General features: G+C 39.2%; 1 protein-coding gene across 1 annotated transcript; it reads right to left on the bottom strand.

Moving 5' to 3' along the window:
* Positions 1 to 579: 579 nt before the first annotated feature.
* On the bottom strand, positions 580 to 12,917 carry LOC145492878 (high affinity cGMP-specific 3',5'-cyclic phosphodiesterase 9A-like). The gene is made up of 18 exons (XM_081472255.1): positions 12,340 to 12,917; positions 11,610 to 11,680; positions 10,467 to 10,544; positions 9,904 to 9,947; positions 9,583 to 9,637; positions 9,243 to 9,313; positions 8,614 to 8,692; positions 7,608 to 7,701; positions 7,148 to 7,222; positions 6,105 to 6,191; positions 5,657 to 5,728; positions 5,002 to 5,117; positions 4,297 to 4,396; positions 3,115 to 3,171; positions 2,861 to 2,974; positions 2,571 to 2,675; positions 1,775 to 1,903; positions 580 to 899 (listed from the first exon to the last, which is right to left on the bottom strand). Exons 1-18 carry the CDS (start codon positions 12,415 to 12,417, stop codon positions 645 to 647), a joined length of 1,680 nt encoding a protein of 559 aa, XP_081328381.1. The 5' UTR covers positions 12,418 to 12,917; the 3' UTR covers positions 580 to 644.
* Positions 12,918 to 13,510: the final 593 nt, after the last annotated feature.

Below are 13,510 nucleotides of genomic sequence, written 5' to 3' on the forward strand. Positions count from 1 at the left end.
ATTAAAAGAAGAATATTCAGCCTCGGCCGGAAAAACAATATTCATATATGACTTATAATAAAAAATAAAAAAAAAAATGAGTGTATAAATCTTTACGATTGACACGAAAAATAAACCATCTTGACTGATAACCAGATCAAATCAACAACCAATAGGGTGACAATGCAATAACAAGTGATAAGAAAATGTACGAATAGATGAAAGAGTACGATTTTCACTGACCCTTTTTAATGGTGAACATTATTTAGAAAATCCCTTTGCGGAAAATGCCTTCCCTTTTTAGAATTTGTCAAGCTGACCGTCTTTGACGCAGATCCTTTAAAACAATTTTAGAAAAAGACTTTTTTGTAAGTCCCACAGCCGGCCCCTGTACGGAACAAAACACTCATGCGCAGACGGACAGGACCGCTGGTCATCCTTTCTTTTTATCATTCCTTTAACAACTTGAACTGGCTAGTGGTAGTAGTAGATGGGGTGTGCTCGGCATCATCTGCCTCTTTCTGAAAAGAAAGAAAAATTAAAAGAAAATTAATCTGTATCTGTAGCACGAAGTTTAACTGGTCACCTAAATTCCCTTTCTCCCCTCCCCTCCAGACACACACACAATTGTCTCTCCCACCAATGATATATGTAAAATACCCGTCTTACAATAGTACCTGGTTCTTGATGGAGGAATGAATCAGTTTTTCTTGTTCTTTATTGGCCATTTTACTTGCCGCCTTCTTGTCACGAAACATCTGTACATCTGAACTGGTTTTCAGTCCTTTCTCGGTCGTGCTTGTCTCGGGGGAGTCGACCGCGGCGGACTTCACCGCCTCTTCTTCTAAACGCATTCTTTCGTAGTTTTCGTAAGCTTCACGGAGAGGTTTTATCATAACTGGGGCCACTTGAGGAAACAACTGGAAACAGAAGGCAACGTGTCAGCATTTACCAAAGCACTGACACGGCCATGAAAGGTAGCGCAGTGAAAGGTGATGGGAGAAGCCCGGGGAAGAGGGGGGCTCCTATGTGAAAAGGTCGGGGATACTGGTAGGAAAATTTGAAGTAAGCCCCTAGAGGAAACCAATGGACGTGGCTCGAGCTTTATTTAATCCCTAAAAGATCTTAGTTCTAAAAACATGACAGCGTTTGTTCATTTTTTCCGTTTATTAGTGCAACCCTTAAAAATACAATGACGGCTAAAAATAGTTTTGTCCTGTACACCCTAAGTGAGACCAAAATCCAAGATTTACACCTCTAAGCATGACAACGAACATCCTCGACCTTTTCACATAGTAGTTCCTGATGATTGAGGAGAATGTGCTACCTTTGTTGTTACGTCTGCAAATGGTTAGACGTTCAAGTCTTGTCGGATAAGGACTATAAACTGTAGGCCCCGTCTCCTGCATCTTCAACGAATAGAGCGCGGAATTCCCGGTGCTATGGTCTGGCCTTGTCTCACGGGTTGGTGCTTCACGTAAGGTTAATTTGGACAGAGTTGTCTATGAAAAATTGCTATGATCCATGCTAGTGATCTATGAGAAAGAGTATGAAGCAAGACTTTCAGACTAGAAGGGATTGGCACAAGACATAGGCGAGGCATTTTCTCGTGTCACTCGTCCCAATCCCCTTATCATCCATACTGCCCCTGCGTATTCGAGTTCAAGGGAAAACACTCGTCTAATCCTGAGAGAGAAGGCCGGCTGCCAGCGGTCCACGGACTGGCTTGTTCGTAACAAAAAAGGCTTCATGGTAGTGCTAAGAACGCGGTCCGGATTGCAATAATTATAAATACCTTGTTTAACAGCTCGAACAGAGGAATCAGCACAAACTTGATGAATCCAATCTGTGCAGTTGGTTTACTGACTTTATCACGGTCCATAAAAGGAGCCACTGGCAGTCCTTCAGACTTCTCACGATCGCTCTGCAAGTAAAAAAGCAATGCTTATGTCACAAGGATTCCTCGCTCGCCTTCGAAACTCGTGGACATGATTAAGGACCAGGAATTGTATGGAAAAGATTTCAAATAATCAAATTTGCTAGTCGACTTTACTAAACTTAAAATAATTTTAAGGCTTTCATATTGCTTCCAAAAACCCCTTTGCAACATGCTGTATAAAATCCAAGGGACGGAACATTATTTTTTTCCCAAAAAAAAAGATCGTGCAAGGGGAGCCATGGGAAAAAAATCGAGCAGTTTTCTCTGCATGCTATCCAGGTCCTATTTGTGATTTTAAAAAATTCTTGCACAAGCTATTGCCCACCAAAAGAGAATTCACACACAACCTAAGGATGAGAAAAAAATTCATGCCCCAGAAAATTGCCCAACTCCAGCTCGCCCAGTCAAAAATCTAATGGTCCGTCCCTAAGTAAAACAGGAAAGACTTCATTCCTCATCGAAAGAGTAAATTCAAACCAATCACGACTCTGCTGAGTTTTCGGCATTTGTTGCCGACTGCGTCTTTTTGCTTCTAAATCTGATTGGTTTATTGTCTGTTTTTCAGATTTTCTATATTTTTCTCACAATACTTAGCAAATACTCCCTCAACGTTCTTTAAGTGTTTTCATTTAACGTTACACTTCATTCTAACCTGCATGAAGTACTCTTCGAGAAGACAGTCAGCCCAGGGCTCTGATACTTCTAACGGTCGAACTTCATTTGAAATGTCACAACACTTAATGAGAATCATCTTGAGCTAATCAGCAAAAGAAAAAAAAATACATGTTAGCAGAAAAGTAAAATAGTTTAAGAAACCCAGGCCAATGAGTTTTGTGTATAATTAATGATTCTCTACTGCCGCCAGAGATACCAGAATTTTTTCTTGTCCCATGCACATGACAAACTGAAGAAAGAAAGTATTCATTTCATTTGCCTACTCACCGAGCTAACGTAATCATCGTTGTGAAAGTCAAAGGTGTCCAGTTTACTCTTAAACCGCTCCACTATCTCACTGTGCCGTGCCATATCTGTAGCCAATATCAGCATCACAATTTCCTACGACACAATTATACTGTTTTTTTATCATTATTATTATTATTATTATTATTATTCAAAATACCGATTCATTTTAGTATTTAAGATAATTTTGCACTTCCTTTGCTCTTTCACGTTACTGTACATTGCAAATGTCTCACCTGGCGAACCTTTTTCTGGTCTTCTTTACTCATGTTGCAGAATAAATTGCAATCAGGCTGGTTGGAATAAAAATAATATTGATTACGCTCACGCATGCATTGCGGACCTATTTTCCGATTCTTATTAGGTAGCTGCCTTGATGGTTTTTGAAGTACGATACACATCGGAAATGCACTTGTTCATTGGAAAAAACACACGGTGCTAATTTCGTGCGAGAGTTTTTAATCATTTTTAATTATGTTATTCTTGCATGCATTTTAGTGTTCTTAACACCCTTTTTTACATTTTCATACTTTACATACTTTTAATTCTTTGTTTTATATTCATACTTATACAAAAATTTTTATCTTCACTTTTAAGCTTAATAATGACCAAAGTTCGGTCGAAACGTCACGCGCTTTTACCGTTAGTTTTTACCTCAAGTTGTTTTAAAAAACCTTTACTTATAAGAATTTTGAGATGAGAGTCAGATAATGTACCCAATCACTGTTTGTCGGTCACCCTGACATATTCTGACTCGCTTGCTAATTATACGGGCTCCTGGCCTGGAAAATTAATCTATCAAACTACTGGAAGCAGAAAATACCTGTGATAAAATAGTAAGAGCCGAAAAAAGATTTTACTTAACTGACTTTTAAGTTGTTCTTCCCCTCGCAAATGATGTGATTAATGCATGTTAAAATGTGATAAGGTTAGCTTGAGTATCTGAGCTAAGAATATTGAGGGACCTGGATTTGAAATCTGGAAGTGCTTGGTTGAAATCCTTCAACTGACCCCTCCATCTCTCCGGCAGGGCAGCACTTTGTAAAGAGGCCAACTATTCAACTTCCTACCGTGCAGTTGAAACATTATTTGTTTAATTTGCAATATATATTCGTTAGTTTATTCCGGGAGTGTCCGCAGTTACTGCCAGCACTTAAATAAAGTCCCGTTTTGGACACATGTGCGCATTGCGGACCAACATACTTTCAATAAGAGGTCATTTAAAAACCTTCCTTATGAAATGTGTTCGATTTGCATGGCAATGTACAAGCGAAAAAAAGCCTGTTTTTCATAGGAACGGTTTTGCCCCAGGAGTTACGAATTACGATTACATAATAACAATGCAAAATTACATTAAAAAAAAAAAAACAGCCCTGCGTTTTATTAAGGCACACAAGCAAACAAGAATTCTTGAATACCTGGCCGATGACTTCAAATGCCACAGCAGCATGGTGATTTTCCAGAGGAGAGATGTCATTGTAACGAATGGCGAGCTCTGTCTGTGCATTGATCTGGTAACTATAGGGAACAAAAATTACAATTAACAATTAGATTACGAGCTCAACTATCATAGCATAGAAATTGAAAGTGAATAATCTAACTGTTTTTGTAGAATTATCACGAAATTTCCTTTAATAACGTTTTCCAATAATGTCTCAACGCAGTTTTGAACTTCACGCTTAACATCATCGCACGGAATGTATAGTTAAAAAACTTGCAATTGTGCTCGCGTGCTAATCAGTTCTTGGTAAAAATTTGGGGTTCCAAAGTAATATACCGGTCAATTTCCTCTCCTTAGTTCCCTTGGGAATTGAATTAGCTCAATTGGTAGCTCAGCCAATCAGATTGCAGCATTTGCGTTACTATGCTAGTAGAGTTCTACCAACAGTAAATATCAAACATTTTGTAGAGTTCTACTCCTTACGAATCTTTGGTCCATCGCATTGACTATCAGTGTATCTTGCTAGGGTCATTTAAAATCAGTGAGAAACAAGTGGAATTTTCTCATTCGTTATTAAACGAGGAATCTGGACTTCCCAAACACTAACCGGTATGGCTCTAGAGACCCCTTCTCGCCAATTAAAGCGGGCATTTTCTTTGCGCTATTTCTCCAATTAACTTACGTGTTGTTAAATCCTGGATGATCAAGATCGTGGCAAATGCAGGCCGTCATAAGAACGAGTTGATCCATTTTTGAAAGCAAGTCTTTTAGATTGCAGAGATGGATGATGCAAAACATCTGAGGACAGGGAAAAAGGCTTAATTTCTTTTCAATTCAACGAAGTGAAAATAATATCTAAATATCTGAATTGTAATCTAGTGCATGTCAAGGAAAAGTCCTGCTTCAGCCTGAGACCAAACAACGGTAGCCTGGAATTAGCAGCTGGAGGTAAAACCAAAAAAGTCTTTTGTTAAGAGATTGGGCATTTGCAGTAGAAGCGCTGAGAATATATGAAATGGACTGTCATTTGAAGTAATAAGGAACGAGGCAAATGATCATCGTTAATTAAGAAGTTCTTGAAGATATATTTGTTTGAGATACTGAAAACAACACTATAGCCCTCCTTCTCTTCGATGGTATTTCCCTAGATCTTTTTTTTCCCTTCATACCCTCTGCGTTCAAAATCAGCCACGTTGCGTGACATTCACATTCCCGCCTCAACAAGAAAATGGATCGTCACCCAACGCTCCTCTCCAACAGTACCGTTAGGAGGAACGTTACGTGACAACTCACGTAACGGCAGTGACAGAGATTAAGGTAAACGTGACCTAGCTTACCATCTGAGTGACGCAGAAGCAATGGCGAAAATTGTGAAAAGGATTGTTTCTGTAGTTTTGTTGAATAGCCACCTAGAAAATATCACACAAAGGTAGCAATGAATGAAGATTTCGTCTCTCACATCGTGTAAGCAATCAATTAGCTAATGAAGAGTTAATTTACGTTAAAAGTTCCTTTTGGCTAACATCAGGGTTTCCCCGGTACCATCTAGAGTATTGCGCCCGACACTGTAACAAAGAAAGCTATTCCAAGAAATCTTTATTGCACCTTAAATCTGCAATATGAAGTTGTGCCGTTTGTACATGTTAGAATTGGTACTTCTCAGTGGCAAGCAAACCCACAAAACGAGACTTTAGGCATCTTTAATAACGGGACTACTTTAAAATTTTCCGGCGATCACCTCCGTTTCGTTCATTTTACATGGAAGTGATCTGATCGTTTGCTTACCAGAAACCGCCTCAACACAACACTGTTGATTCCAAATTCTTCGGTCAGTCCCAGCACTTGGTACATATGCTCCATGAGGGACAGCATCTGAAAATGAAAACACCCGCGTGTTTTGTTGTGCTGTAACACTTAGATCTATATCGCAAGGCGCCTTGAAGCTGAAACAAAGCAATTCTAGACTACTCTAGATATTCCCATGATTGAAAACAGTAAAAAAACACCAACTGATTAGCTAAAAGGGCGTACACACATTCCGTTAATTGGCTCTTTGTTTTGTCGTTTAAAACAGTGGTCTAGAGCCCTAGCCTAGAGCATCGTTATACTTGAGATATTTAACAATTAGCGGATTGTAAGCTCGCGATTTGTTATCGCGTTATAATTGACGAGGACGCAGCCAGAGTCCACTATTACGCACAGAAATCGAGAGCAAGTAATCTAGGGATTGTCTTCGTATATTAAAATATACCAGTCGTTCAAAACTTTATCTAAATCCTCTTTACAGTCACACCATTTTGTTAACAACTCCTCACTGCTAGGTTACTCACTATCTATTCAACAAATAGTTTATGAGCTCGAGATTTCTATCGCGCATAGAAATCGAGAGCGAAAAATCTAATTGTTTTAGTATGAATCTACTTAGTCGTTCAAAACTTAAACCAAATCCTCTTCACAGACACTTCGAAAACGCCAAGAAGCGGCCGTCATTTTGTTAGCAAGGGCACACTGCTACGTTACTCACTACCTATCACAGAATAGATAGTGAGTAGCGTAGCCAATCAGGCGAACCGCATTAGTGATAGAACGCTAGTATTTTTATACTAATCACGGATATATCTAAGTTATCGAATAGATAAATTTTGAGAGGGATAGTGACTTAGCAAATCGTTGACACCTTGGACTCTTCATCGAGCAATCTGGTCTCGAGTCTGGCCTGGGGCGAGTTTAACGTTTTTGGCAAGACACTTCACTCTCACTTACTAGCTAGCTGTCTGCAAACCTTCCGCTTATATTATTAAGAGCAACTCAACAATATAGCACAATACCTCATTAGGTTCCCAATGCCAGATGTTAAAAATCGGTTCCCTCAACTGCTCGACAGTGGTTTGAGAGAGCGTGTACTGCAAAGAATTTCAGAACAGACATAAACACAATTATCTGAAACAGAGGATGGAGCGATAATTCTGTCGGAACACATCTAAATATGAAACAGCAAGTCGAGTCTGAGTAGCAGAAACAATTGCTTTTATAACAAGAAACTCTATTCAGTCAGTCACGACCGTGGGACAATAACACAAAAGAAAACTAAAGCAGGCTCCCCACCATCTCCACTGGAAAATTTGAAAATCTAGGTCCTTTGAGAGCCTATTTGTGGTCGCATTCAGTAAGCATTTGGGACGAAATAGTGAACGTTTTAAAAGGATTTGAAAGAAAGATTCAGTCCCATGCTCGCCAAAAACGGGGCTTTTGAAAACACACAGATCTTCTGTTATTTAAGTGACTTACCTTGACAAAGTTAGGCATAGGCCTTGAAATACTGATGTTTCTCTTGTTATTCTTATTTGTTTTGACGTTGTCTTTTATGGCTTGCCAAGTGATTCTAGGAACGAAAAGAGTAAAATATTCATCAGCCATTTGGTTTTCGATGCAAATGATACGATATATCGTCCTCTAATATCCTTCCAAGATTTTATTCTTTGACACTCTGCATCGAAGAAAACGTTCTCAGCAGAACCCTTTGATGATTGTCCGGCAGGCTTTAATTTCGCTTCAACTTCTAGTAATGCCATCGCGTTTCCCCGATATGGACGTCTTATTTGTCAGTATACATATAAGACTTTGCTGAACTAGCTTATTTCTTTGTGAAGGAGCAAGGAAACAAGCGGAGCTGGAAAGAGAAGAGATCGGGAAAATATAACAGAAAGACGAAAAATAAGAAGAGAAAGAGACGCGGTCAGGAGGAGGTAGTGCTAGAGCATCAAATGGAGGGGGTGGAGGAGAAGGTGGTATTGGTGGTGGTGGTGGAGGAGGAGGAGAGGGGGACGAGAAGGGCGACGAGGTCGAGGCGCAAGGAAGGAGAAGAAGTTAGAGAGAGAAAAAAGATAGGAAAGAGGGAAATGGGAGGACTCTGTGTTATAAGTCGATTAACAACTCTTTTTTTCTCACAGCAGTAATCCAGAATGCATTGGAACGCTGGCCAGAGAAGCTTGCTTTTCAGGTTCAATAAAGTAAAGATTTTTTAAGAAAAAAGAAGGAGTTAAGTGTGAAATAGAAAACGCAAGTTGGATAAACTGAGATGTTTAATGACCTTCCAACAAGAATAGGATAAAATATTGAAAACAAACTTTGTCTTCAATCAATTTTCGTCTTTTAATCAGTAAAAAAACCTTGTAATGAATTCCTTTATAATTGTTCGCTCTTAACTACAAAAAGTCACGCTAATGACAATTTGTTTTAACTGTTTCAAATGTTGTATTTTTAGAATCAATAGCGCGCAACTTTGATATATTACCTGTCTTGTCGTATTTGTTCACGTATTTCTGTGATTTCTGCACTCAAATGCTGCATTTCGATGGCTTTCAGTGCTTCAGCTTGTAAACGGAAAGTGATAGGTTGTAAATGGTTAGAAACGTTCTCTATTTGCCTCAATATGAATGAAATAAACAATAGCCTTCAACAGGCGCGAAAATATGCTCGGATATTTGTCCTTGTACATTATCTGTTCTGAGAAGCGAACTGTTTTTCGAGAGCAGAGCTCGAGGAAAACTGAGCTTTGAAGAACAGATAATGTCCAAGGACAAGCATCCCAGCATATTTTCTCGCCAAATGGAGGCTATCGTGTTCATCATCTTTCGAATAATTTTCGCAACACACGCATTTTTGAAAATAGGGAATATCACTCGGATATTCCTCATTTTGAGCTGGGGCATATTCGGTCAAATGACGCGTCTAGACCACGCGCACGCGAGCGAAAATATTTCATGGATAATATAAACAACCCTACCGTCTTTTTATAGTAGTACTTGAAATACACACATTCGATATAAAGCTGGGAACCAACTTAGTCAGATTGAAGGTTGTGAAGATCTCGTTTTGTTTTAATGAATCAAATTCTCGAGTTTATTTTTCTCGAATTCCTACCTTCCACTTTTCGTTCCAAGTGAGACAGTTGTTTGGAAAGTTCCGACTTCATTTGAGACACCGTAAACGTACTGTGGGTGAAAAAGAATTCATGAAATAGACCGGATTTACTCCAAGTGAGTCAGAGTCATGTCGACTGGTAACAAAATACGGCATATACGGCACCATATTCGAATAAGCAAATGCAATAGCAAATGTGAAATTTATCGCCTATTCGGTGCTACCACTCGATAGCGGACAGAGACCAATTTGCGCAATGAACACGTCATTCCAGTTAAAGACGTACAATAAAATTTTATTCATCAAAAAATAAAGCTGAAATCATATAAAGTAGTTTGACCTGATAAACTTGTCAGCAACCTGGCTAAGCACGTTTGCAAAGATTTCCTCGTCTCCTAGAATGTGGCATTAAATGATGCATAGTTAATACTTTATCAATACATCAAATTTCTGACGTTTCCATCCATACAAGACTAGCTGCAGCACTCTACACTCTGGATTTTCTAAAATGACGAGAAAAGCGTGGAAGCCTCTTGATTGGCTGATGAAGAAAATCGTGCTTGCTGTGATTGGCTCCACACAACATGCTCTATAAATTAACAAGATAGAAAGCTCGGGAAATACGTTCAATAAAAGTCGTTTAACCATTAAACCAACTTACCATGTCTTTGATTCATGGAGCCGACGACGATCCTGTAAGGTGAGCTGAAATATAAAACAGAGAGAATATGTGGTGATGATATAAAGATGGCTTCAACAACCACACAGTTATCGACTTACAGTCTTTGCGAGTGCTACCTACTTAGTTGGGAAAGTGCTAGAATAATTAACATTGGAAGGTCGTGGGTACGACTCTCGCAGTGGCCTCAGATTTTTTTTTTTCTTTGTCCCACACTCGTGATGACAGAATTTACATCTCTCTAAGAAAGTATTTCTTAATAGAATTAATACGGTAATAAAATCTGCTTTCAGAACTCGACGTAAGGGTGACTACGGTAACGGCCGCCCCTAATTCCATGATATAAACTTATGAAGTATTGTTGTCTGGTTGAGTATGGTATTCACCATGTTCCCCTCACTATTATCGCAGAAGGATTCTATCGTCTTTGTTTGGAGGTGTATGAGTAAATTTAATGCTTTTTGCATTATTGTTAAAATCATTATCATTATAAGGGTGGAGCTCCGGTTGCGCGGATATATATTATATAACAGGAATTCACATACCGTGATGTATTTGAAGGCAGGTTTGGTTCGATACACACTGTGCTTCCGTCCTGGGCCTTTAACATCATGTTGGACCAGCTAGAATATTGATGATTATAAATACAGAGAAATCCCGTTAATCCGGTCACCAATGGGCAGTATTAAAGGGGTTCTTTAAATTAAATAAGAAAATGATTGACTGACTGAACTTTTGTTGGGACTATATAATTAAGTGGCCGTTAGGCGGGGTTCCACTGTTAATCATATATGTCTTTGTAAAATTAAGGATGACTATCACGAGTACTTCCAGAAATCCGATCTGCGCACGCGTGGGCAAAGTCTGTAGTAATACCCAGTCCGAAATTTTTTGCATGTAAATCTTCAACAATTTTTCAGTGTCTTTCAGGGCAACCTTTGGAAAGCCAGGGTTCCGATCCCTTCGGGTTAATTTTACTCTCACTGCAGAACTTGGTTTAAATTTTCATTACATAATGATTGGAAAAACGTTACAAAATTTTTTGGAGTATTTTAGACGGTCATCAGGTCGTTAGCCTTGCGAAGATGTAACAATCGAGCAACAACGGTATTGCAATGTAACAACTGTTGCGAGGCAACCTGAACAAATCATTGTATGCCCTGTGTGATGAAGCGTCCAAATTTGGTCTTCAAGTATAACCCTGAAAGATATAGGCGTTCAGACAAAACCGTGGTTGTTTACCATTTACTCGGAGAAACCGGTTCGTTTACGGTTTGTGCAAATGATAAAATTAATTGCCTGATAGTAAGTTCCGTTCGGATTAGCCATTTACTAAAAAGAAAACAGTTTACGGAAAGAGACTAGCACGAGTTCAACCTGATCATACGTCCAAGATAGCGGTGAAGAATCGTAAATGGTAACCACATTTTCCTCTCGGAAATTTCGGTTGGAAATTTTGGACTACCTTTGAAGACGTTCCGTTTGTTCCAGAAATTTCCCGGTCGGTCGAGCCAAAACTACCTTGCCATTTACATTCTGACCGAAATTTCCGGAACCTTTGGGTAAATGGTAAACAACCCGTGTTTGTGGATCTGACAAGTCAGTCTGCCATCGAAAGAGAGGGCGATGTTGATAGATAGACGATAAACTAAATGATAAAATACGATTTGTCAAAATCACAAACTTACCGGCTCACACCAGCGGCAGAGGCAAGAAGGTCCTTGATATCTCGAGAACTACTGTGCTTTGAAAACACTACCTACACGTCCAAAACAACCGTGCACAAACAAGCAAATGAATGAACAAGTAAATAACTAAGTATATAAATCGATTAATCTTCCATCTTGCAGCTTGCATCTTAGAAAACGACGGCATGGTACTAAACTCTTCATTTCCTAAAACTTGAATTTGACGATTACCACTGGTTTTGAAAACTACGTGGGACAAGTCTAACCTGTGGAGAAAACAGAATTTGTCGTTAAGCAATCCCAAACTGAACGTAAATTCGATTTGAACATAATATGGACAATTCGTACCCTCCGTAGGAAACGTCAGACCGCAGCATTTTCTATCATGTTGAAGAGGAAAGTTTCTTTCTTTTGTCGAATAGGAAACGTTTCTTTCTTTAAACACATAAGGATGGTGAACAATACTTTACACATAACTCGTCATTACTGGACGTGAACGCGATCTTTCACCAAACCGGCAGTTAAATAAATTAGTGAAAAGAAAATATTTTACGCACACTAGCAAGCTGTTAATTCTCATCATAAAGCATGTCCGTGGTTGACAAAAGAATTAGGATAGTTAGTTTAACAGCAATTAAATCTATTGAAAGGAAGTACTATGTGACATGGAAAAAGGAAACAAACAGAACGACAAAAACCTGCACAACCACAGTTGAAATTTCCCGATTACCTTATGTTTGCGTCCGTCAACATCAAGGTAAATCGTTTTAAGGTTCGCCGAGGCCTTGCCTGAAACTCCGTTCCCCATGTTCAAGTCCTTTTAATTTTCCGGGTGATTTATTCGCTAAACAATTCTTTTGTTTACAGCAACATGGTTTGGCCATACGACCAAGTAGCGCGATAATATTTGGTTGCTTCCAGGGGAAACGAAGAAAAACAAAGATGAAACGCCGACAAAAATTGAATATATTATCAAATCACGTCCAAAGGCCTATGACGTTGATAAAGAAACCGTACAAGAACTGACACACGTCTGACTGGAGGGCAATTTGCGTTCTTTCTTTGATACGTAGACAGAGTTGTTCAATAAGCAATTTCTCCTAATAGTTTTGGTACAATGTGAGGTAAATAGTTGCTTAGAAAAATGAAGTTCATTCATCAAGCCAGCCTGCTATCGAAAATGTTACATGGCACTCAGTATGTAAGAAAGTCATTTTCCGATTTTCTTTTCCCATAGTTCACAGGTGACAGACGTATAGCTAGCGAAATTTGACAGTAATTTAGCCAGTTGGTCGATTTTTAGACTGGCCTTGATGATTTCGAGAGAAACTGGCGTAGAGTTTTCAAATTTAATGATTATTTGAATAATCGCGGTACATTGTCGAGTTGGTTAAGTGAAGTAAGATTAATAATCAGTTGTAAGACAGACAATGTTACCGCCGTGATTTATGAAGGAAATATCTGGTCACAATAGCCCGGCCTCGACCAGAAATTACCGTCTATTCAACAAACGTTAAGACTCGTTATCCTCAAAGCTGTCTCACAGCTGGGTTCGCCGTTTTCATGACCTCCGTTCACACATGACCCAAGTACGTCTATGTCCGTCATTGTTTCGGGTCGAAACCATTTCACAATGTAATTCTCTATTTGAGGAATAGAAAATATGTACCATGTTTCTATCGTGTTTTAGTAGATTTCTACTTGTATACTGACACAAATGCTGTAATCTGATTGGCTGAGCCATGGCACACTCTTCAAAACTTCGGAGAAACGAGCGGAAACGTTGCAATAGGCCCTTTGCAGGATCCGGTCACATGGTACGGAATAAATTATGCTGGGACGCAAGTTACACAGGGGGACTTCCAAAACAAAGGAACTCGTACTAGTCCGGCCCGACTTTC

The sequence above is a fragment of the Orbicella franksi genome, chromosome 7 (genome assembly GCF_964199315.1).
Source record: "Orbicella franksi chromosome 7, jaOrbFran1.1, whole genome shotgun sequence".
Lineage (NCBI taxonomy): Eukaryota > Metazoa > Cnidaria > Anthozoa > Scleractinia > Merulinidae > Orbicella > Orbicella franksi.

Bases quoted from the DNA above. Each gene is read 5' to 3' on its own strand.
- LOC145492878 (XM_081472255.1), bottom strand. From the start codon at position 12,417: ATGGGGAACGGAGTTTCAGGCAAGGCCTCGGCGAACCTTAAAACGATT. The intron at 7,223-7,607 runs GTAAGTCACTTA...AATTCTTTGCAG, and splicing joins CTATGCCTAACTTTGTCAAG to TACACGCTCTCTCAAACCAC. The intron at 2,676-2,860 runs GTGAGTAGGCAA...TTTGCTGATTAG, and splicing joins ACGATGATTACGTTAGCTCG to CTCAAGATGATTCTCATTAA.